The sequence below is a fragment of the Pan troglodytes genome, chromosome 3 (genome assembly GCF_028858775.2).
Source record: "Pan troglodytes isolate AG18354 chromosome 3, NHGRI_mPanTro3-v2.0_pri, whole genome shotgun sequence".
Classification (NCBI taxonomy): Eukaryota; Metazoa; Chordata; class Mammalia; order Primates; family Hominidae; genus Pan; species Pan troglodytes.
In genome coordinates this window covers 67,915,406-67,940,619 of record NC_072401.2, presented here as the reverse complement: position 1 = coordinate 67,940,619, position 25,214 = coordinate 67,915,406, and the positions used below count along the sequence as shown (strand labels likewise).

At 35.6% G+C, this 25,214-nt stretch overlaps 1 protein-coding gene across 50 annotated transcripts in view; it reads left to right on the top strand.

Moving 5' to 3' along the window:
- ADGRL3 (adhesion G protein-coupled receptor L3) overlaps nt 1-25,214 on the top strand; it is an 861,998-nt gene that overhangs the window by 721,708 nt on the left and 115,076 nt on the right. For all 50 annotated transcript variants that reach the window (XM_054683087.1, XM_054683094.1, XM_054683080.1 and 47 more), the window contains 4 exons: nt 8,826-9,009; nt 9,909-10,031; nt 14,830-15,038; nt 16,080-16,256. In XM_054683087.1, coding sequence (XP_054539062.1) covers nt 8,826-9,009; nt 9,909-10,031; nt 14,830-15,038; nt 16,080-16,256 — 693 coding nt within the window. The remainder of the gene's footprint in view (nt 1-8,825; nt 9,010-9,908; nt 10,032-14,829; nt 15,039-16,079; nt 16,257-25,214) is intronic.

Sequence of the window (25,214 nt, the reverse complement as noted above, 5' to 3'; positions counted from 1 at the left end):
CCCACACATATAATTTTATACCCACTAACTTTACCTTTTGAAAAACAAAGTTCCCATTTGAAGTGAGTGCTACCTCCTTGACTATCCCAAATTCTATGTGTTGCACCTCTTTCTTTTCCTCATCAACTGGCGTTAACTAATCAGCAAATCATTTTAAATATCTTTGGAATAATCTCTGCTTTTCTTTTTCTCCAGAACCAGAATTCATGGATTTGAGTCCTGGTTCTACTCTATGTTAGCTAATTAGCCTTTAGCAAGTTACTTAACTTCTCTGAGTCTCAATATTCTCATTGTAAGATGAAGATAATAATAAATTCTACCTCACTGGGTTATTGTGAAAATTAAAGGAGTTAATGCATGTAAAGCATTCATATCAAGGTCTGGAATACACTCCACAAATATTAACCATTACTGTATATTGCTCTATTACCTTACATTTTTTTTCAGTGACTATTTGTCGTCTTTAGGAAGAATTGTAAATACCTTAACATAGTTTGCAACCTCTTTGAAATCTATCCTTCACTTACCAATCTTGCCACTGAACCCCTTATACTCTCTGCTCTACCATAAGGAATTTGTTTTCAGTTTCTTTGCAGTGCCTATTCTCTTTCACCTCTGTGCCTGTAAGTACACGCTGTGCCCTTTGCCTCTTTGTTCAGCGTTGAGTTTCATCTTGGAATTCTCCTACTTCATGGAGCTTTTCCAGTACAGAGCTTGAACCCTGTGTTTCCATCATTATAATGCTTGCCATGTTGGATTTTAATTACTTGTTTGATTGCCTGGCCTCACTATATTGCCATTACCTTGATGGAAGGGAGAACATCTGTCTTTCTTGCTGCATCCCAGTTGACTGCCACATTGAAGATGCTCAATTAATATTTGTTGAATGAATATTAGGTTAGCAAGGAGTTTAAGTCAGGTCTGTAGATCCATTTAATTCCTGTAACATGATAGAGATTTATTTGACAGCATTCGGTCATTTCATTCTAAAGTAGAATTAAAAAGTGATACGATCAAATACAGTTTGCAAAAAGACAATGCTTTTAAAAAAAATAAATAAGAGGTCTCTTAAAGACACAGTCTGTTCTATGAAATTTTAGTTTCACCTTGTTTTACTCTTAAAGGTTCCTATTACTATATTAAGGTCACTTGTGTTATATGATCTAATTTTAATTAAGACTTGAAAATGCCAGCACTTCACTGTAATATAAAAGGTAGTTCAGAGATTAGTAGTTTTTATATACTTAATAATATTAAATGACAGTGGTTATAAAAAGTACCTTAGGTTTATTGATCAGATGTGTAAATATCAGTCACTCAACTTGACTTGTAATAAAAAACCTGCAAGTTATAAACTGTTTTGAAGACACTTCTAACACTTGACCTTTACATTTTGATTTGAATCAATACCTAAACGCAGATTGCAGTACAATGTGTCCTATTCAGTAATGATTTTAAACTTTTGCTTCATTTTACATTATTTTCAACTGATAAACCTTATATCAAGAAATCAAAGAATTAAAGAAAATTTTGTTTTTTATTATTTCAAATTATTAATCAATGGATACTATTTTCATCTGTCTATCTATCTATCTACAGTGTATACATTCAGAAAGCAATAAATGGGAGCAGAGACCTGAAAACTTATTTTTCTTCCTTAATATATCCTGATACTTAGATGTGAAGAAAAATGTTTAAATGTAACTATATATATAATATAATAAAAATAATAATATAAAATAGCATTATTCAGCGTGATTATGGCATATATTGATAAGGAAATAATGCATTCAGGAAAACATATTTAAAAAGTGGAAGTAGAGTAAAATATAATTTATATTACTAGGCCGTTTTTCAAGAGAGTTTAAGCAATTCATTAGTATAAATGTATCTATTACTATGAAATAATTGTTCCCAACTTTCAAATGGGCTGCCTGATACCAATTTGCTTTTTTTATTTTACCATCATCAACTTGCTCATTATGTACTTTAGCTTTGGATTTCCTCTTCAGAGTCAAAGAAAATGTATTCATCCTTTAGCGTCTAACTCAAAAATAAACATTTTCTGGGATGTTTTTATGGTCCTCCTCAGCAAGAGTCTATTACTTTTGTACTGTATGCTGTGGGTTTCTAGATCTGTTTTGTGCTGGAGCATAGGTAAATTGAAGGCAAACTCTTATGTTTTTCTTCTCTAACCTCATTCAACAGTGCCTTACCTAGGTCTTTGCACATAATACATATCTAATGAAATCTTGTTAAATTACATTGGAAATTACCTTTGGAAACATTATGGAAAACTTTTTATAAGATAAATATGTATTTCTTATTCATAGTGTCCTGTATGCACTACAATAACCTGTGGTTCAGATTTTCTTCTTCTGAACTCTGTCATCTTAACTTCCTCTCATTTACCCTGCCTCCCTCCCAAATCATGGTGATATCTGAACACGTTATTCTCTCAGAAGTCTTTGGGGAGACAGGGCAAAAATTAAAGAAATAAAAAAGGATGCTTTCAGTTTTCCTATTGTATATAATGGCATTAATAATTTGATAATAAAAGTAACTTACCTTTGTGTGATAAATATTAATGAATACCCAAAAGGTATCACGGCACTAAAATTTACTCCGAGAAAACACAAATGAATATGATGTCTTCTCTGAGGACATGATAGTCTGGTGAGAAAATCAGAACAAATATAGATAATTCTGTTAAAGATAAATAAATACTGAAATGGGAGCTTTCTGTGGTCTGACTGCTTGTGTCTCCCCATAATTCATGTGTTGAAACTTACTCCCCGGTATAGTGGTGTTGGGAGGTGGAGCTTCTGGTGGGGTGATTAGGCCAAGAGAACAAAGCCTTCATGAATGAATGGTACTAGTGCCCTTACAAAGGAGGCCCAAGATAATTTGTTTCTCCCTTGTACCATGTGAGGGTGCAGAGTGAAACCTCACCAGACAATGAATCTGCAGGTGCCTTGATCTTGAGCTTCTCAGCTTCCAGAACTTTGAGCAATAAATTTCTGTGGTTTATAAAATTGTCCAGTCTAAGGTATTTTGTTCTAGCAGCCCAAATGGACTAAGAGCCCACTGGGGTATTGATTCTCTGAAGCGAGACTAATGCAAGAAAGTATTGGCTAGTTAATAAGTTTTATCATTTCTAGTTATTCTTTGCTCTTATACTCATCAAACTAATAACTTCAGAGATTTTTATTTTGGCTGATATGAAAATGGAGAAAACTGACTTATATATGAGTTATCCTGCATGGCAAATCCCTCAGCCAAGAGAGGGAACACTGCTTTTGGCTCTTGTAAATGAGACAGCATCTCCTCCTTCATAAAGCTTGCCGTCTGTCCAATGGGAGGTTTAAGATAGTTGTGCAGGTAAACAAATATGAGACATCTTTAGATAATGACGTATGACACAAAGAAAACAAAACAGGTAATAGATTTAAGGATGGGGGGATTCCCCTCCCCGCCCCCCAGTTTTGCTAATAATGGAAGACCTCTTGGAGCAGATGATATTTGAGCTAAAACCTGAATGAGCTAGTGACTTAAAAACTTGTCTGCAAGGCCAGACACGGTGGCTCACGCCTGTAATCTCAGCATTTTGGGAGGTCCGAGGCAGGTGGATCATGAGGTCAGGAGATTGAGACCATCCTGGCTAACACGGTGAAACCCTGTCTGTACTAAAAAATACAAAAAATTAGCCGGGTGTGGTGACGGGCGCCTGTAGTCCCAGCTACTCGGGAGGCTGAGGCAGGAGAATGGCATGAACCTGGGAGGTGGAGCTTGCAGTGGGCAGAGATTGTGCCACTGCACTCCAGCCTGGGTGACAGAGCAAGACTCTGTCTCAAAAAAGAAAAAAAAATGCCATGGTGGTAAAGTTATACATCTTCCATAAGGCATTCCTTCTATTGGGGTATTTATTTTTACGTTTTTCAAATGGAGGAAGGGGGGTAACTAGGTTCCCCCAGATGATTCTGCTTACTTTCGTAGTTTGATATTTACTGCTTACCTGGGTAAGAAGCGCCACTCATGTGTTTCTCATCATTCATTGTTTTGTGTATTCTTCCTGAGAATTCTTAAGCTATTTCACAAATACATCCTCTTGGAATAATGACAAAAATTGTCATTGCAAAAATATATAGCAGTTTTTCCCAAAGGTTTTTGCAGTAGTTATAACAAATAAACTCTGTATTTTGGAATATAGAAAGTGTAACTATAAAGTATATAACATCTTAATGAACATATCAGAATTATATGCTATGAGTAATATTCGTCAACTGAATTTGCCTAAGGTCTGAATTTAATGATAAGAGTCCTAATAATGTTGCATTAAAAAATAATGCAAATGTGTATCTAGTAGGATATGGTATGTCCATAATCTTGGTGTGAATCAAAATGACTTTTGGCTCTTTCCCATTTATATTCGATTTTTAGAAACAGTCAAAAGTCACTGAGAGTTTAGTGAGTATACTGTACGATGAAAAGGATAATACCCCTACCTACCCTCAAATTGAAATATAATGAGTCTTATGTTGAGCTTATGAAAATAATGCAAATAACTAGTTGGAGAAAAAAAATTATTTTGTGACCAGATGTCATAGTGTGTGAATAAAATATACAATACATAAATGTATAAGGAAATCCAAATATAGGTATTCATTGAGGAGTTGTAGCTATTTAATTAACCTTCATTTAGCTAGTAAAGGGACATGTCAGCAAGCTTTAGAAAGTTTAAATCATTTATGATTATAAAGCTTCTAAGATGGACTTAATTGTGCTGTCTCACTAGCAGAAAAGGGGTCACATTATTTAAGTCTCTAAAAAACTCATTATGAACTATTTAATACACATGTTGCCTTTACTCTCCAATTCCTCAAAGCTCCAGGTAGTATAGGCTTCTGTAGTTGTGTAAGAGACCAAATTATGAAGATTGCATTACCAAAGACTTATTCCTTCCAGATTTCAATTCAGTGTGGCTATTTAGCAATTATCAGACATGAAATGTGCTTTCTAAGTGAAGACGTCCCTTCTTCCTACACTGTACTGTGATATCAAGCAAAAGTAAAAACAAGGTTGCAACTTCAGCACTTGTTATGAGCCAGACAACTTTCTGAGATGATTATATTATCATACCAAATTTGTAGATGAAGTATAGAGAAGTTAAGTAACTTGCCCAATGTCACACAGTAAGAGGCACTGTGCAGGTACAATTCGGGGATGTGGTTCCAAATCCCACACTCTGATTTTACAGAATACTGTCTCTCTATCCTTGTGTAAACATTTCCTTGCAGTTATACTTAAGCAACTGTGAACAGGTGCGTTTTTGAGCAGATTAAGTAAATGTTAAATTGGTGTCATAACTCACCAAATCCTAGGTTTGGGGGCCACATTTTGAGTGTGTTGCTTTTTAGTAAATTTGGCAATTGTTTGGGCTTTAGTAGAAAGCTTCCCTAAAGACTGCCTTATCTTGAAGAATACACTTGTCGGAAACTTATAACTATGAAAAAATATTGCACCTTGTACTTTTTCAGTTGCAAAACTAAGATAAATTAATAAATGGTGCCTTTGATTTATTTGCCGTCAGTTCAAAGACATACAAAGTTTTTTAGATAAAGCGGTCTGTTGTAAACAGGTTCCTGAATCTGTTCATTAGTTTATATATATATATATTTACACACATACAGACATATATACAGTCATATATATATACACACACACACATATATACAATCTTTTATGTATATATATATTTAATGGAGTCTTTCAGGTTTTCTGTATATAAGATCTTGTCATCTGCAGACAGGGACAATTTTACTTTTTCATTTCAATTTGGATGCCTATTATTATTACCTAATTGCTCTGGCTAAGGACTTCAAATACTATGTTGAATAGTGGCAAGAGTGGGCACCTTTGCCTTGTTTTTGATCTTAGAGGGAAAGCTTTCAGGTTTTCGTTGTTGAGTATGATGTTATCTAAGAGCTTTTATACATGGCCTTTATCATGTTGAAGTAACTTCCTTCTATTCCTAGTTTGTTGAGATTTTATCATGAAAGGTGCTGATTTTTGTCAAACACTTTCTATGCATCTATTAAGACAATCATGTGATATCCTTTATTCTGTTAATGTGGTGTATCACATTCATTGATTTTTTTATGTTGAACTCTCCCTGTATCCAGGGATAAATTGCACTTGATCATGGTTTATAATTTTTATCTTAAGTGCTGTTGGATTTAGTTTGCTAGCATTTTATTGAGAATTTTTGCATCTGTATTCATCAGGATATGGCCTGCAGTTTTCTCGTGGTGTCTAAGTCTGGCCTTGGTGTCAAAGTAATGCTAGCCTTATAAAAAGGTGTTTGGAAGTATCCCCTCCTCTTATATTCTTTAGGAGTTTGAGAAGGACTGGTGTTAATTCTTCTTTAAGTGTAGAAAAATTGAGTAGAATTCACCAGTGAAGCCATCTGATCCTGAGCTTTTCTTTGTTGGGAGGCTCTGATTACTGACTCAATCTCCGTATTAGTTGTAGGTCTATTCAGAATTTCTATTTTTTCCTGATTTAGTCTTGGAACATGTTCTTTCTTAGAACATTCTCGGAGTTGACCATAGTTGTTTCTTTTTCCTTTTTTCTCATCTTGTATTTTTTTTAATTATGAAAATAAAAACAACGAAGGACAGAACAGAAATATATTATCCCCAATAAAATTTCCCCTTAGGTAAGATTTTAATTAATTATTATAAGATTATTAACTAATTATTAAGATTATCAGCAGCTAAAATGGCTGCTCCATAAGGAACAGGCATAATTTCTGTTGCATGTGGGATTTTCAGAGCATTTTTAATGAATTCACAGTATCATCTAATCCCTGAAGGAATACTTCTTTACACTGAAGAGGTCTATGTTCTCTGTTTGGCTTCAGAAAGTATCTAAAGTTTTTTTATTTTTATTTTTATTTTTTTGGCTTCCTATCTGGCACCTCTTTTTTTGGCATATCCTGTTGGCATTGCCCTTATAGAGAACTTACTGGAAAGCGGATCATTTTGTTGTGATCCAGAAGTACTTTTTTCTGGCTACTAGGTCACGCTTTACACCAAGAACAAATGACGGAGCTAAGCACACTATATGAAAACGTCCAGTGTTTAAACTCGTGAGAGACTTTTTCGATTTGTTTGTGTTGTTTCTCTTTTAAAAAATAATCCAAAGCATGCAAGTTGTGAGTAGGATTATTTTACTTAAAAGTACAGTGATGTTGATTTTTGGCCCAAACTTGGAATAGCTGGGAAAATATCAAGAAAAAACAACTTGTATCAAAAGGCAAATTAGTTTTTTTTTTTTTTTTTTTTTTTTTTTTGAGACGGAGTCTCGCTCTGTCGCCCAGGCTGGAGTGCAGTGGCGCGATCTCGGCTCACTGCAAGCTCCGCCTCCCGGGTTCACGCCATTCTCCTGCCTCAGCCTCCCGAGTAGCTGGGACTACAGGCGCCCGCTACCACGCCCGGCTAATTTTTTTGTATTTTTAGTAGAGACGGGGTTTCACCGTGTTAGCCAGGATGGTCTCGATCTCCTGACCTCGTGATCCGCCCGCCTCGGCCTCCCAAAGTGCTGGGATTACAGGCGTGAGCCACCGCGCCCGGCCGGCAAATTAGTTTTTGAAGCTGGTGTTAATTGGCAGCCAAGGTGTTTCATTATGAAGCTGCATTTTTAACAGTTGTTACTTGGTTACTATGAAAACACCAGCCAGGAGAAAACACTGCATTGTGGAGGGTATTTCTCTAGTCTCTCCCAGCCCCTCGGCCAATGTGTCAATAATGTAAGTCCTGTTTTAAAACACTTATGTGCTGCCTGTTAACTGTGCCTCTGTTGGCTGTTTATTCAACTTTATTTCTGGATTAGATGCATATTTCATAATGAATTGGGTTCAGGGATGATCACTTTCAAGCTGCAGGTATTGTATTTTTCTGTTTTGCAATTCTCTATGCTTGAATGAAACCCAAGACCTTATTGGGAGAACTGTTTTTCTTTGTAACCTACAGCATAAAGCAAACCACAGGAAATATATAAATTGTAACTACAGAGATGATTCTTTTGGATGAAGCAATGAGAATTGTAGTGCTTTGTATCTATGTGTGGGTGTACCTACTGCTGATTTTTTAAAAGATAAAACACCTGAGGACCATAGGTAGTAAGGTTCAACTGTTTATTCCCCTCCCTAGTAGTAAACAGCATGAAGGAGGTTTCTCTTTATACATAACATATCCAAAGCCCCTGGGAGTATGTATGCTTTGATATTTTCTTCATTCTGACATTTTACTAGCTGCTTAAAAAACAAATAGGTTTGCTATGTGAGTCATCAACCTATAAGCAACAAATACTTGGATTGTCACATTTATGGTCATCCTTTTAATCTCTGTTGTGTTCAGCATCCAGTTTTATGGTAACCTACAGAAAAAAATTATTTTCTCTGAGTCATGTGGTAAAACTCTTGGTTTAATTTTTTTTTCAACAGTTGCCCAGCCAAATAATTTAATTATGTGATCATAGTCTTGTTGAAGCTTGTGCTATTGATTCTAAGAAGCAAGCATGGCTTTATTTGTTGTCCTTCAAAACAAAAACAGATTTTCGTCTTGCTCTGCAAAGTCTCAGCTAGGGTTTTACAGAACAAAATAATGAATGCTTCTGCTGCAGCATGTCACAGGGGAGGCTGGGACAATACTGAACTCATGCACACTGCTGATCCTTGCTTGCTGGGCAACATGTACACCTGGATTTCTGACAGCTATGTGGGTTCACTAGAGACCTCTGTCATTCTTTTCATCCTCTTATAGGCAATGGTCGAGACAGTTAACAACCTCCTTCAGCCACAAGCTTTGAATGCATGGAGAGACCTGACTACGAGTGATCAGCTGCGTGCGGCCACCATGTTGCTTCATACTGTGGAGGAAAGTGCTTTTGTGCTGGCTGATAACCTTTTGAAGACTGACATTGTCAGGGAGAACACAGACAATATTAGTAAGTGGCCTTTGTTATTCAGAAGGTCCAGACACTCTTGTATATCAGAAGAGGGAAAAGAAAAAAGTATCTCTGGTGTCCTAGATATGACTGATGCTTTATTTCAATGGAGAAAAGTCATTCTTTTTCTAAAATAAAGAGGGCATCACTTGTCATTGGCTTAAAAGGATAGAAGATCATGTGTGCTATCTTTCTTAGGACATTTCAATATTAGGTTCAAAATTGAAAACATAGTAGCCTGAGATCACTTACGGTGACGTTCGTTTTTTTAAAGGACTTTTATGTATGTATTACACTATTTAAAATTTCATCCTCTTAATACAGGACTGTTAGGAGTTATTTCAGTTATAATGAGAGTATCTTTGAATTCACATTATAAAGAAATAAGTCATTTGAGTGAAAATGATAAAACAGTGTTTGATAATCGTGTTGTTTGGCTTATAAAGGATATCAGTCTATTTTTATTGTGGATTAGGAGTAGCTGACAGTTTTATTTCAGAAGTTAGGAAAAAGCTGTTTCAAATTTATTGGGCTTAAAGATAGTTCAATATTGATATGATAGTACAGCTCTAGATTATCAAAGGATTTTTATTTAATTTATAAAATAAAGATTATATTTTGAAACTTAAGACCAATGACAATGTATTAGAATTTGGGATTGAATTTAAATTTTAGGCTTTATTATTGACATGTTTGTATTATTTACATAATTTTAGTAACTTTTTTGCATTATTTTGATAAAATACTAACAATATATTTTCTTAAAGATTTTCATAAAGCATGACAAATAGAATAAGAATTCCAGTATTTTGATTTCAGAAATACTGCAATGGTTTAGGAAATTATTGTAGCTTAGGTATGTTTCTCAATGAGCACTGATATCTCTTTGATATTAACAGAATTGGAAGTTGCAAGACTGAGCACAGAAGGAAACTTAGAAGACCTAAAATTTCCAGAAAACATGGGCCATGGAAGCACTATCCAGCTGTCTGCAAATACCTTAAAGCAAAATGGCCGAAATGGTAGGTTAGAGTTTATTTTTTAAGCTTGAGGGAATTGAACTTGCATCAGTTCATTTCTTTTTGGCCGGGAATATTAGGTCCACTATTTAGGAGCTTTTCCCCTCTTCCTCTTCCTACACTATTCTCTTTCTCCTCCTCTTCCTCCTCTTTCTACTGTACAGCACCATCAATATTACAGTGATATTTGTTGTACAAAATTCTCAGATTTGGAAATTGTTCCATTACTTTTCAGTTGCGAGAAACTTAAATATGAAGGAAATTATGGACAAGAAAATACAGAGGATCTGACATCTTTCCTCAAAAAGAGGAACTCTCACTGAGTTTGCAGATTTCACTTGTAAAATTTTTAATGTAAATTTTACTTGTAATTAAAAAAATATTTTTTGGTTATTCAGCTTCTTTTTGAGAGTGTTTTTGTGCTTTTCTTTGCAAAGCATACAAACATTTAAATGTAAGGAGATGATTTTGGGAAATGGAACTGTAAATCAGCTTAGCTTCTTACTAAATTGAATACACTGAAAATAATTAAAATTCAATAAATAATCTTATAAAGTATGTCCACATTTCACTAATATTAAAAAATGTTTAAACGTACACACATATATGTGCATGTATCTGTATGTGTGTATATATGTATGTATAGATGTGTGTGTATATATATATAAATATGTATATATTTACATCTCCTCTAAAGTAGACCCCTCTTTCCCATATTCGTACATATGTACATGTGCATACACACACACACACACACACACACACAGATATATTTCTCTTTTGCCAAGAAAGGGAGATCATTTAATCTGCCAAGTGATAGGAAGATGACCTCAGTTCCTAGCAACCAACTTAATACTAATATTTCATATTGCAGGGTGAATAGTTTTGATAAATGATATCAAGAAAAACAACTTACATTTGTTGTCATCTGAATAAAATGGTCTGTAAATGTTAGAAATATTGTAAGACTAAACTTAGAAATCATTTTTGTGTTACTCATTTGACTAAGAAAATTTTGAGACAGCAATAAGATTCAGTAGAGCAAAATTAGATTCCTGCATTAGCTTCCTAAATCGTTTCCCTGCCTCCACTCTTTTGCCCTCCAACAGTATAGCCTGTTGACAAAGGGTTCTTCTGAAGCATACATCTGACCAGTTGACCTCCAATTACACTTATAATGAAATCTCAGGACTTAACTAGGCCCGCCACGTGCTACCTGGTCCACTTCCTTCCTGCCTCATTTGCCACACCTCACATTTGTCTTCAGCATGTTCTGTGTGATCCAGACAGAGTAATCTTGATTCTGGTTCTTGAACACACCAAGCATGTTCCTGCATTAGGTTTGGGGCATTTTTTTTTTTTTTTTTTTTTTTTTGCATTTTTTTAAACCTTTCTTCTTAGAATACAATTTTTACAATTTTTTTGCATGGCAGCCTCTCTATCATTCACTTTTTAGAATTAGTCTACCTCTATCGGGAGAGTCTTCCCTATCTCCTCTAACGTAGACTCCTCTTTCCCAATCACTCTTTCCCCATTAGCCATGATTATGCCAATGTTTCTTCATAGCATTTATTCACTTACCATTATAAGAAATAACATTATTATTATTTTTTAATCTTCCTGCTTATTGCCTGTGTCTGCCTCCAGGCAGTAAGTTCCATGAAAGCAGAGGCCTTGTCTAATCTTGTTCACTGATGTAACCCTAGTACTTCAGTGCCTGGTCCATCTATACATCTATATACTCACTACTTATGTATACAACACATGTGTGAACCTTCAGACGAAAAGCTGTGTATCTGAAGACATGTAGAAATATATTAGTCAAATTAAGTTGTGTGTTCATTTATTTTCTAAATTAACGTATAGTTTTTCTGTGTGTTTTGTTTTGTTTTGTTTTAATAGAGAAGAGTGTCTTTCTATGTTTCCCAGGCTGGTCTTGAACTCCTGGCCTCAAGGGATCCTCCCAACTCAGCCTCCCATAGTGCTGGGATTGCAGGCATAAGTCATCACACCCAGCCTGTTTTTGTTTTTGTTTGTGAAAGTCACATTTAAGCATTAATTTTGGAGCAGAGAATATGAAAGAATTGCCAGTGACTAAGTGTGCTGGTAACTCACGGTGGGATGGCAAAATGGCACCATCCCAGAAGTGGAAATTGGCGTGAATTATCAGCCAATTATAAACCAATTAAAATTAAAGTTTTTAATGTCAACAAGAAAAATGCATGGATGTTCTTAATTTTCACCTTTCAAAAATCAGCATTTTAATACCAAATCTAGAGGGAAAGAACAAAATTAAATTATGTTATAACAGATAAGTCTTTAGTGAATTACTATGATTTGCTCAGTACTGTATTAACACTTGTAGATTAGATAAGAATGCTCTCTTCCATTATGTAGCTCTCATCATAATCTCTTTGCTGGATTACTGAAATGATAATGGATATCTCATAGAATCACTGAGAAGGCTGGAGAATCAGTCCCAGAAGATATACTAGAGCAAGGAGGCTGACAGCAGCCTTTACCACATCACAGAATCACTGCTGTGAAATGTCACTGCTGCCGCAAGTGAACTCTGTTGCAGTAACTGTGCCGCCGCTGCTGCTGCTGCTATTGCTGTACCACTTCCTGCTTCTTTGTGTCACTAGCTCCTCATCTGGTATCTGAGGCTTCTGCATCTGATTGGATGCATCTAGCGGAAGTGCCCAGAGCAACGTCTCCGCAATAAGCTAGGAAAGCAAGTATATGTCCATTTTGTGTCTATAAATTCTGAAGAGTAGGGAATTTCCCAAACATGGGAGTTAGATGTTAAATAACCCTCCTCCTCAAAAAAAAAAAATTTTTTTTTCCTATCTCCCCGCATGACTCAATTTTCTTTTTTTCCGCTTGATTCTAAGATTCAGAGATAGGGACTATGACTCCCTCATCTTAGTAACCATAGTAGTTGGGGCCAGAAATAAGATATAGGGCTTGACTTTTTAAAATAAAGGAAATAATACAATTTGAAAAAGTGTATTAAAAGACAATTCACTTCATAGAGGATTAGATTTAAGAGACTGTCATAAAGGAAAAAATAAGGTGGAAAGACTTGGTGACTTTGTGGAAACAGTGACCTTAAAATAACATGACAGTTGAGTTTTAAGACAGGTAAAGATTGTGAATTCTTGTGTGTTTTCCTTAACATTGCAATTGAGAAATAATTTACATACACTAAAATATACATTTAGCTTGAGGAAGCATTTAACTTGGGAATTTGACAGTTGTACATAATTTTATAATATCACAAAAAGAAGGAAAATAAATCTCTTCTGTACGCAGAAAATATTCCCGTGTCTCTTACCAGTCTTCTTATTCCCCTCCTCACCTAATAAAACTTTCTTCTTATTACTATTTCTGTAGACAAAATTTGCCAGTTTTTTTTTTTTTTTTTTTGAGACGGAGTCTCACTCTCACCCAGGCTGGGATGCAGTGGCACAATCTTAGCTCACTGCAACCTCCACCACCCGGATTCAAGTGATTCTCCTGCCTCAGCCTCCTGAGTAGCTGGGATTACAAGCATGTGCCACTACGCCTGGCTAATTTTTGTATTTTTAGTAGAGACAGGGTTTCGCCATATTGGTCAGGCTGGTCTTGAATTCCTGACCTCGTGATCTGCCCGCCTTAGCCTCCCAAAGTGCTGGGATTACAGGCATGAGCCACCACACCCGGCCAAAATTTGCCAGTTTTTAGACCTCATATAACTGGTATCATACAGTATATACCATTTGCTGTCTCAATTCGTTAACCTGGCAAAATATTTTTAAGACTCACTGATGATGTTCCACGTATCAATAGTTTGTTCTTTATTGATGCAAAGTATATTCTATTATATAATGTGCCATAATTTATTTATTCTCCTATAAATAATAATTGACTTGTTTCCAGTTTGGGCTATTAAGAATAAGGATATATATCCGCATATATTGTGGTGGATATATGTTTTCAGTTACCTGGGAAAGGTAGATGAATGTTTAATTTTATAAGAAATTGTCAAACATTTTTCCAAACAGTTGAACTATTTTACACTACCACCAGAAGTGTACGAGAGTTCCATTTCTTCCACATCCTTATCAACATTAGTGTGGTCGTTCTTTTCAATTTTAGAGATTCTTGTGGGTATGAAATTGAAACTCAATGTAGTCTTATTTTTCATTCTCTAATTACTAATGATACTGATCATTTTTCATGTGTCTATTGGCCCTTCCTTTATTTATTTTTCTAAAGTGTGTATTTACATCTTTTGCCATTTTAAGATGCCATTATTTTATTTTTTGTTGGTAAAAATGTTTTGTATATTAATGAATCTTATTTTTAAACGTATTTCAGTTTCCTTGTTTGTTTTCTTAATGATATATTTTGATAGATTGTTGGTTTTGATAAAGTTTAGTTTATCATTTTATGGTAAATGTTTTGGGGTCTTATTGAAGACATCTTTGCCTTCTTCAAAGTACAAGGATATTATTCTATATTTTGTTCTAGAAGCCTTATGATTCTGGTTTTTATGTTTAGGTGTATGATCTATCTTAAACTTAGTTTTGAGTATGGAGTGAGATAGGGATTGAGGCTCATTTTAAAAAATACTGGTATGTAGTTGTTTTAGCATAATTTGAATTTCCTCTCCTCATAAATGACTTGGTTCTTTGGTTGAAATGAATGCTGGATTTTTTGTGTGAATACATACTACATGGATTTAATTTTCTATCTCATTAGTACTAACTAATTTAAGTAGAATGGACAAACTAATCAGAGTTTGCATTTACTTTAGGAGAGATCAGAGTGGCCTTTGTCCTGTATAACAACTTGGGTCCTTATTTATCCACGGAGAATGCCAGTATGAAGTTGGGAACGGAAGCTTTGTCCACAAATCATTCTGTTATTGTCAATTCCCCTGTTATTACGGCAGCAATAAACAAAGAGTTCAGTAACAAGGTTTATTTGGCTGATCCTGTGGTATTTACTGTTAAACATATCAAGGTAAGAAAATGGCATATTAACTTGGTTGTTCATATTATCTGTATTTTTATAACACTGAACATTAAGTGTATTAATTTTCTTTTAATTGGTTGTTCATATTATCTGTATTTTTATAACACTGAACATTAAGTGTATTAATTTTCTTTTAATGTTTTTTCTATTTGACATAATAGCAGTTCATTATCTGTACAATGTAGTGGTAATTTTTTTGTCAGAAATAAGATTTGGAGGAGGAGAATAATCCTTGTATATGTAAATACTTATGGTGAAAGCATTCATAGATGGATTTATAAATGCTTCTCCATAACTAAAAAGAGCTAGCTCAAGTGTAGAGAACTAAATTACAGCCTGAAAACCACAGATAATATTACAAAATTCTACTGTATTTGGGATTCATGTGAAATGAATAGATTTTTAGCTGCTCTTGCCGCAAAAACAAGAAAACAACGGGTAACTATGTGAGACGATGGATATGTTAACTCACTTCACTTTGGTAACCTTTCTACTGTCTACATGTATTTCATAACATTATGTTGCATACCTTAAATATTCACAATACTATTTGTATTTTTAAAGAAGAATAGGAGTACATTAAACAGAACTAGAGATGGTTCTATATTTGATATTTCAAGCAATTATGTCCACGTGAAGATATATTTTTGCATATATACAAAGATTGAGGTTGTAAATTCAACAAAGATGTCTAAAGATCATCCTTTCAGATGTTGGTTGTTAAGAGCAATTAACCTCTTTATTTTGCAATGTGTATTAATTAGTGTGATTTTGAAACATTGGTACTAGTATATTATTTTAGTTTTAATTTAAAAAAATAGTGCACTCCTCTCTAGTCATAGGGAACAAACAATAGCATATATTCAGTTTCACTTAGAATTGTTGAGGCCCACTTATGAAAACATTGGTAGACATCTCTAAAAAATTGGAACAGAATATGAAATTGTATTATATCTAAAGAAAATGCCAACCTAATTTACATGATCATAAAGTAGTTGTTGATTTTATGGATTTTTTTTTCCCCTGTAGCAGTCAGAGGAAAATTTCAACCCTAACTGTTCATTTTGGAGCTACTCCAAGCGTACAATGACAGGTTATTGGTCAACACAAGGCTGTCGGCTCCTGACAACAAATAAGACACATACTACATGCTCTTGTAACCACCTAACAAATTTTGCAGTACTGATGGCACATGTGGAAGTTAAGGTAAGATATATACCATACAATGAAAATGTTTTAGTATATTATATGGTCACTAACTGTAAATAGTCCTAACTATATGGGCTATCATATTTCAATGTTTTCCTACTTTCATAGTAATTCTATTAAGGAACTCTCTGATGTTCAAACTATATCCTTGTGGATGATTCAAAGAACTTGTTATCTCTTTTCCTATTATCAAAATAGTTCATAAAATTGAAGTTTGCTTAATAAACTTCCTGTAGTCTCCCTGTTATTTTGTATAATAAATGTCAGACCATAACCTCATGAACAGGGTAAGATAGGACTCCAGGACCAAAGGCCAGTGGGGTTGGTTTAGAAAGCTGGGACTGGGGAGGCGGAAGAATAAAGAACTATGCATAGGTTAAATTTAGTCAAACTGACTCTTGGGAAAGCAACCCTCAAGCAAATACCCAGAGCATGGTAGTGCAAAGGACTTGGCATACCCTAATATAAGGAAATGGGTTCTGCCCATGCAAGAAGACACTACTCTAAGGAAAAATCCAGATGATAGGTAGTTTCCAAAGTCAGAAACATGGCTACATCAATTTCCTCCCAGTGTGACTAGCTTTCATATGTATAGAGGGTTGTGAGATGGAGTCTATGAGTTTGCAAGGGAAGAGAAGTCTGACAGGGTTTCAGGAGATCAACTCAAGCAGGCTAACAGTGAAGGCTAGAAATGCAGTAACTATCAGATTTTAGGAAGCCTAGGTCAGGAAACTCAGAAAAAAAAAAAAAAAAAAAAACGCTAAGCAGGTCAGTGCATCAGTAGTAGGTAAGATTATTGCTAACACTGAGTAATACTAATACTCAACCTGTAGAAATGTATGGGGTTGAAAACTTCAGTTTTTATTTCAAGCAAGATACTTCATGGCCAGAGATGTTTGAGAATGCAAATATCTTGCTTTCCTCATCACAATGGTTAAGAACTGAGGCTGACTCAGATCCCATGTTGTGTTCAACCAATTGTTATATTTGGAAGAAGGCTATTAATAAATTATATACATTATGTGGCATTAAAAATTTAATTTTTGAACTTTCAAACAAGATGCTCAACAAAAATAATACATTTTTTCCTGAATATTGTATGTCATAAACTAAATGGATTATTACATTTAAAATCTTAAAATAGGCCGGCCCTGGTGGCTCATGCCTTGTAATCCCAGCACTTTGGGAGGCCAAGATGGGAGGATCATTCGGGGTCAGGAGTTAAAGACCAGACTGACTGACATGGCAAAACCCCTCTCTACTAAAAATACAAAAATTAGCTGAGCATTGGTGCATGCTTGTAATCCCAGCTACTCGGGAGGCTGAGGCAGGAGGATCGCTTGAACCAGGGAGGCAGAGTTTGCAGTGAGCTGAGATCGCACCAGTGCACTCCAGCATGGGAGACAGAGCGAGACACTGTCTCAAATAAAAAAAAAAAAATCTTAAAATATAACTTCTTAATTTTTAAAAATGTCATTTATAAGTTAAATACAATTCCATATGCATTAGTCTTTAAGATTATTAATCTTATATAATATATACAAAATTATTTGTCTTTAGAACTAGCATTGGTATTTTGCTTTGGTAGGGAAAAGCACTCATAGCTTCAACACTTTATGCAGAAGTTAAAGCTTAGTTTTCATAGCATTTTATATTATAATACCTCTGCTATAATTATCTGGTACATATTTCATTGTGGAAAGAAAATGAGTACTTAAAACCCTGGAATGGCTTTTGCAAAGATCGAACATTCTTTCATACAATTCATTAAAATTTTTCACTATTTATCTAACACTACTTAGCTTTCAACTTTAGTAACTGGTAAGTAGTATTTTCAAAACAATTGTCTTTATAAGTTCAATAAAATGTGAAATAACATGTATTTTTAACCGTACTGTTCAGTTCAGCACATATGTGTTAGTAGTGTAATAATAATGAATAAGATATGAACACTGCCTTCAAAAGTTTACAGGTTTTCAGATGAGACAGAAAAAAACAGCTATATAGTTAATAAGGTAGTGATAAGAATGAAGTTTGAACAGTGTACCATGGGAAAATTGAATAAGTATAATAAAAGTCTGGAGAAGTTCTTAGAGATTTAAAAGCTGTATATTAAGAGATTAATGTATTAGCCAGAAAAGTGAAGAACATTTCAATCTGAGAAAACAGCAGGAGCGAAAACATAAAGATGTTATATATCATGGTGTGTAGAGCATGGTAAAAGAGTTTAGAATTAATACACGATAAGTATAACAAGGTTAGTGTTTAAGTCAAAATAAAAACAGAAACAAATATCTAAATTTAAGATTTGATTGGGGAAGCAAGAATTGCAGTTCAGGGTATACACACAGACTGGGTGGTCTTCCTTATGCCTGAAGAACAAAAAGAGAGTTGGAGATTTCATAAAAAGAAGAAGTGTTACATATTGTCTTCCCAGAAAGTTCATTGGCACTAGTAAAGTGTGGAGAGCTGGCAAGCTCTGATTGGTGAGTGACAGTCGATGCGTCTTGGAGTCAAAGGAGGTTGTTTCAGTAGCTATTGGATAAAACTGGTTTCAGGTTATGATAGGCAGTTTCAGCATGGAGGCTTACAGTGAATTCCATTCTTGGAGCCATGTTTTGTGCCCTGAATGCTTTCTTTCCTGTCTTTTGCCTCTGTTTTAGTTGGTATAACAAGAATAACCCAATTCATTTGACCAGCTTTCACTGTAGTTAGAAATTGGAGGTGAACTGAAGAACTTATTAGGACTGTGGCCATGAAGGGCATAATATAAAATTTTATTTTTTATTTTTACTTATTTATTTATTTCCATCTCTTGTGCTTGAATCAGGACAATGTGGAAATTTAGATGGGCTTAACATCTGCAGGCTCAGAGTAGGAGTCTCAATATCCTACATGTCTAAATATTCACAAGTAATACATAAAGCTGAGAAAAATGAAATATAACCTGACTTAACAAAATATAGCTTTATAATCACCAAAGACACACAATCTGAACTTAGGATTCTCAGAATCCCCAGAGTTCTGCACCTGTACGTGGCAGTGTCAGGAGAGCCGACTCCTGGCTCACAGTCAGTGGTTTACCCAACCCCTTCAAAAGTAGGAGGCCCAGGGTTGGCGGCTGTCTTTCCAGGGTCTCAGGGTATACCTGTGATATGGATCTTTGCTGTGATTCCATGGGCAACTGAGAAACGATTGCTAGATCTCTAAACAATAATAGCACCAGTTTATGTTGCAGTGTTAGACAGATTATTCCCAATTCTATGTGGATGATAGATGTCAATTAGATTTCAACTTTAGATTAGACTGGCTGGGCATAGTGGCTCATGCAAGTAATCCCAGTACTTCGGGAGGCTGAGGCGGGTGGATCACTTGAGGTCAGGGGTTTGAGACCAGCCTCGGCAACATGGCAAAACTCCATCTCCACTAAAATACAAAAATTAGCTGGGCATGATGGCGCATGCCTGTAGTCCCAGCTACTCAGGAGGCTGTGGTGGGAGGATCACTTGAGCCCAGGAAGCAGAGGTTGCAGTGAGCTGAGATCAACCACTGCAACTCCAGTTTGAGCGACCAAGCAAGACCGTGTCACAAACAAACAAAACAAACAAAATGATTAGGCTGGTTGTAGTGTGACAGTTATTTCAATAAGTCCTGGTAAAGGGTGTCTAGGGCGTAGACAAGGGCTGTTGTGGTAGTCATGAAGAGGATTTATATTTCAGATATACTAGGATACAAAAATCTAAATGGCTTATTACCTTGGTTATAGAGGTCGATAGAAAGGCTATCTGCATGTACATTCTCTTCTCCCTGCAGTCAGTAAAAATAGGGAAAGTATTAATCTCCTTTACATTTTACGAAGTAAAAATGATGGCAAAATTTTTAGCTACCTTATGTTATTGATCCAAATAATTTCATCCAGACCAGGCATGGTGGCTTACAGCCTGTAATCTCAGCACTTTGGGAGGCTGAGGCGGGCAGATCACTTGAGCTTAGGAGTTCAAGACCAGCCTGGGCAACATAGTGAAACCTCATCTCTATTTAAAAAACACCAAAATTAGCCAGGTGTGGTGGCATAACCTTGTAGTCCCAGCTACTTGGGAGGTTGAGGTGGGAGGATTGCTTGAGCCTGGGAGGTTGAGGCTGCAGTGAGCTGTGATTGTGCCACTGCACTATAGTCTGGGCAACAGAGTGAGACCCTGTCTCAAAAAAAAAAAAAAAAAACAATTTCATCCAAAATTTTATTTGACTCAAATTTAGAGAGAGATGGTGCAGGTATACCAGAGGGAGAACAAATTCATGCTCAATTAGCAGCTTAAAAATAAAATTACCTTACCCGTGTCAGCACAGTTTAAATTTTGATGTTCGAAGGACTACAAACTCTATTTTGTCAGAGCATCACAAATTGATCCATCTCAGCAAGATTGGCTATATATTAACAAGTAATAGATTTAAATCTGGATTGTATTACTCTGGCTCCGAGATTCTACATTCTAGCCTAGGTAATAAACTCAGACTCAGAAAAACGAATCAAATTTGAGGCAGCAACAAAATATCATTTTATGCTCAGTTCATTGCCTAACAACCTTTCCACAATCCATTGTATAACAGTCATGACTATGACCACTATTGTGTGTCAACAAGAGATAAAATAAATGGAAATCAATATTTTCCTTTAGCAGTCAATCACAAAGCATGTGTGTCCTGGAATTCTTATATCATAATCTCTTGTGATTGTTTACATCAACCCTATTTTGATCTTACAACATGATTTTGGAATGTTAGCGATCAATGAAAAACAGAAAACAAGGAGACTGATCATCTCTAGAGTTTCAAAAAGAAACACACTAACCAAACTTACCTTAGACTGATGTTTCAAACAGAACATTAATTTATTCATACACAGAAGTACAGCAGCCAGTTGGAACAGATATTTATGTCTTCTAGTTGTCAGTTTCTAACTCTACAGGAAAATCTGTAAAGGAAACAAAATTATATTGGAAAATTTTGTTTGAGGAATTTAGAAAGAGTGCAAGAAGAGTTAGCTCAATAATCTTGATAGCTATTGGCATCAAGCTGTGGTATCCTGATGCATCCTTCTCCACTCCAGAGCTCTCCCAATGCACTGAATTGCTTTTATTTGTCATATGTGTTCAGTCAACATTTTCTTTATTCTTTTATCCACATTTTTGATCACCTAAGTTAAGATAAACATCATAAAGATACTGACACACTGCCTAATACACAGTAGGCTCTGAATAAATGTAACTTCCTCCTTCCTAATTGTCAGATGTATCACTGAATTCCAAGGATTCCAGTGGAAACTTCAGGCACTCAAAAAACTCATATTTTTAGAGAAGTGGAGATAGGGAAGAAGGACACAGACGAGAAACTGCAGCTAGAGTCATAATTTTATAAGAATTATAACCAAGGCCTGCCCTGTGATTTAGAGACATAGGGGAAAATCATCTGTGTGACCCAGGAGTCCTCAGAGAGGGCTTATCAAAGAAGTGTCCTGTTATAAAGATCAGATGTATTTCATAAGTTAATGTGTGGACACTTTGAGTTGGCCGCATTCTTGCAACACGTTCTTCACTTTGCCTTGGGTACACTACTCCCTAGTTTCTTTCCTTTCTCAGCAACTTGTCCTTTTTAGCATATTTTACTGTTTTCTCCTCATCTGCTTGACCTCTCATTGTCATTCTGGTCCTGAGCATAATCCTATATACCTGCTCTTCTCCCTCGGAGATGTCATGCAGTCATATTGCTGTATACCTCATCTCATGACTCTCACATATTTCTATCTCCATTTTAAAATTCCAGACTCAGATTGCACCAGTGGCTTGATATAACTATTCTAGAACTATATACTTATGATATTCTCTCATCTAAGTCTTCTCCATTTTAGTAAAAGGCTACTCTGTTCTTTCAGATGCTCTGGTCCTAAAGCATGCATCACCTTTTATTTGTTTATTTTCATTCATACTGCACACTCAATCCCATCAGCATCTCCTGCCAGATCCAGAATTTGATCTCTTCTCAACATCATCCCTACCACCTAGGTTCAAACCTCTATCATCTCCCCTCTGCTTGTTTGCTATAGCTCCTTAACTGCTGTCTGTTTCCCTCTTTGTTTCTCTTAATTTAATTTTCAACATAGTTGCCAGAGGGATACTTTTAAAATGTGAATTAGATCATGTCACTCCTCAAATTAATTCCCAAAACCCTTTAAAATGCAAATCAGGCACTTCATACCTTTGATTCAATCTCTAATCACTCCTTATCTCAGTAAGAGCAAAATCTCAAATCTTGGCCCGCATTAGCATCTCTCGACATCCTCTCCTACCACTGTTCCCCTTGCTCACCTGCTCTAGCCACTGGCCTCCTTGCCTTTCCACAAAAACATCAGATGTGTCCTAGTTAGACCTAAGTGTCTTTCTCTTCTCAACACTCCCCATCCCACCACCACAAAGACAGCGCTTGCCAAGATTTCTCATCTCTTTCAAGTCTTTGCTCAAATATTACCTACTCAATGAGGCTTTCCTTGTTACCCTATTTAAAATTTTAGATTACCCCGTCTCCACAAAATATAGAGGGAGTAAGGCAAACCAGGTCCCTGGCCTCGGAGAATTTATGGTTTATCAAGGGAAGGTTGTGTCAAGGCTGATTTGTTCACTGGGGTGCTCAGAGAGATTTCAGCTAGGTCCCCTCAGGCAGACAAGAGAAGTAAATGGCATGATTCCAGCTGAACGTTGCTTAGAAAATTAAATAGGAGCACTGAAGCTTTTCTGCCTTTTCACTAACATTACATTTTGTTCTACAGAGTAGGGGATAGTGGGTTAGCGTGCGTGTTTTTTGTTTTGTTTCTAAATTTTAATTCTTTCCTATTTTGATTATTTGTTCAAAACTTTTACTTTAGCACCAGAGGTCTGAATAAGAAAATACTGAGTAACTATTTTTCAGTGATCTAGCCCTTAGCTTTCAAACTAGACAGTAGTAAAAACATTGTAAATATACTTTAAATTAGAGTTACTGATTACTTGTACCTCAGATATGTTCTTCAAACTTTAGAACGTAATAACTTAAACAAATTAAACTACATAATAATGAATGCTTACTAAATTAATTAAGATACATATACTTTCATTCATTGTAGCTATCCCATATCAAAGATCAAATATACTTTGAAATGATTTTTCTTTAAGTACATGACAGTTAAACACAAAAACTAATTTGAACTAATTAGCGATGAATTTCTGCTGGGGGAAGTCATTTCAATAAAGAAACACCTCTCAATTATTATTATTATTTATTTTACTTTAAGTTCCAGGATACATGTGCAGAATGTGCAGATTTGTTACATAGGTATATTTGTGCCATGGTAGTTTTCTGTACCTATTGACCTGTCATCTAAGTTCCCTCCCCTCACCCCCCAATCCCACAACAGGGCCTGGTGTGTGTTGTTCCCCTCCCTGTATCCATGTGTTCTCATTATTCAACTCCTACTTATGAGTGAGAACATGCAGTGTTTGGTTTTCTGTTTCCGTATTAGTTTGCTGAGGGTGATGTATTCCAGCTTCATCCATGTCCCTGCAAAGGACATGACCTCATTCCTTTTTATGGCTGCATAGTATTTCATGGTGCATATGTACCACATTTTCTTTATCCAGTCTATCATTGGTGGGCAATTGGTTTGGTTCCATGACTTTGCTATTGTAAATAGTGCTTCAGTAAACATGCATGTGCATGTATCTTTATAGTAGAATGATTTATACTCCTTTGGGTATATACCCAGTAATGGGATTGCTGGGTCAAATAGCATTTCTGGTTCTAGATCCTTGAGGAATTGCCATATTGTCTTCCACAATGGCTGAACTAATTTACATTCCCACCAATAGTGTAAAAGTGTTCCTATTGCTCCACAGCCTTGCCAGCATCTGTGTTGTTTCTTGACTTTTTAATAATTGCCATTGTGACTGGCATGAGATGGTATCTCATTGTGGTTTTAATTTGTATTTCTCTAATGATCAGTGATGTTGAACTTTTTTTCCTATGTTTGTTGGCTGCATAAATGTCGTCTTTGGAGAAATGTCTGTTCATATTTACCCACTTTTGGATGGGGTTGTTTGTTTTTTTCTTGTAAATTTGTTTAAGTTTCATGTAAATTCTGGATATTTGACTCTTGTCAGATGGGTAGATTGCAAAATTTCTCTCCTAATCTGTAGGTCACCTGTTCACACTGATGATTGTTTCTTTCACTGTGCAGAAGCTCTTTAGTTTAATTAGATCTCATTTGTCAACTGTGGTTTTTGTTGCAATTGCTTTTGGTGTTTTCATCATGAAGTCTTTGCCCATGCTTATGTCCCAAATGGTATTGCCTAGGTTTGGTTCTGGGGTTTTTGTGGTTTTGGGTTTTATGTTTAAGTCTTTAACCCATCTTGAGTTAATTTGTGTATAAGGTATAAGGAAGGGATCCAGTCTCAGTTTTCTGCATATGGCTAGTCAGTTTTCCCAGCACCATTTATTGAATAGGAGATACTTTCCCCATTGTTTGTTTTTGTCAGGTTTGTCAAAGGTGTGAAGGTTGTAGATGTGTGGTGTTATTTCTGAGATCTCTGTTCTGTTCCATTGGTCTATATGTCTGTTTTGGTACTAGTACCATGCTTTTTTTGTTACTGTAGTCTTTTAGTGTAGTTTGAAGTCAGGTAGCATGATGCTTCCAGCTTCATTCTTCTTGCTTAGGATTGTCTTGGCTATACGGGGTCTTCTTTGATTCCATATGAAATTCAAAGTAGTTTTTTCTAATTCTGTGAAGAAAGTCAATGGCAGTTTGATGGAAATATCATTGAATCTATAGATTACTTTGGGCAGTATGGTCATTTTCACAATATTGATTCGTCCTATCCATGAAGATGGGATGTTTTTCCATTTGTTTATGTCCTCTCTTATTTCTTTGAA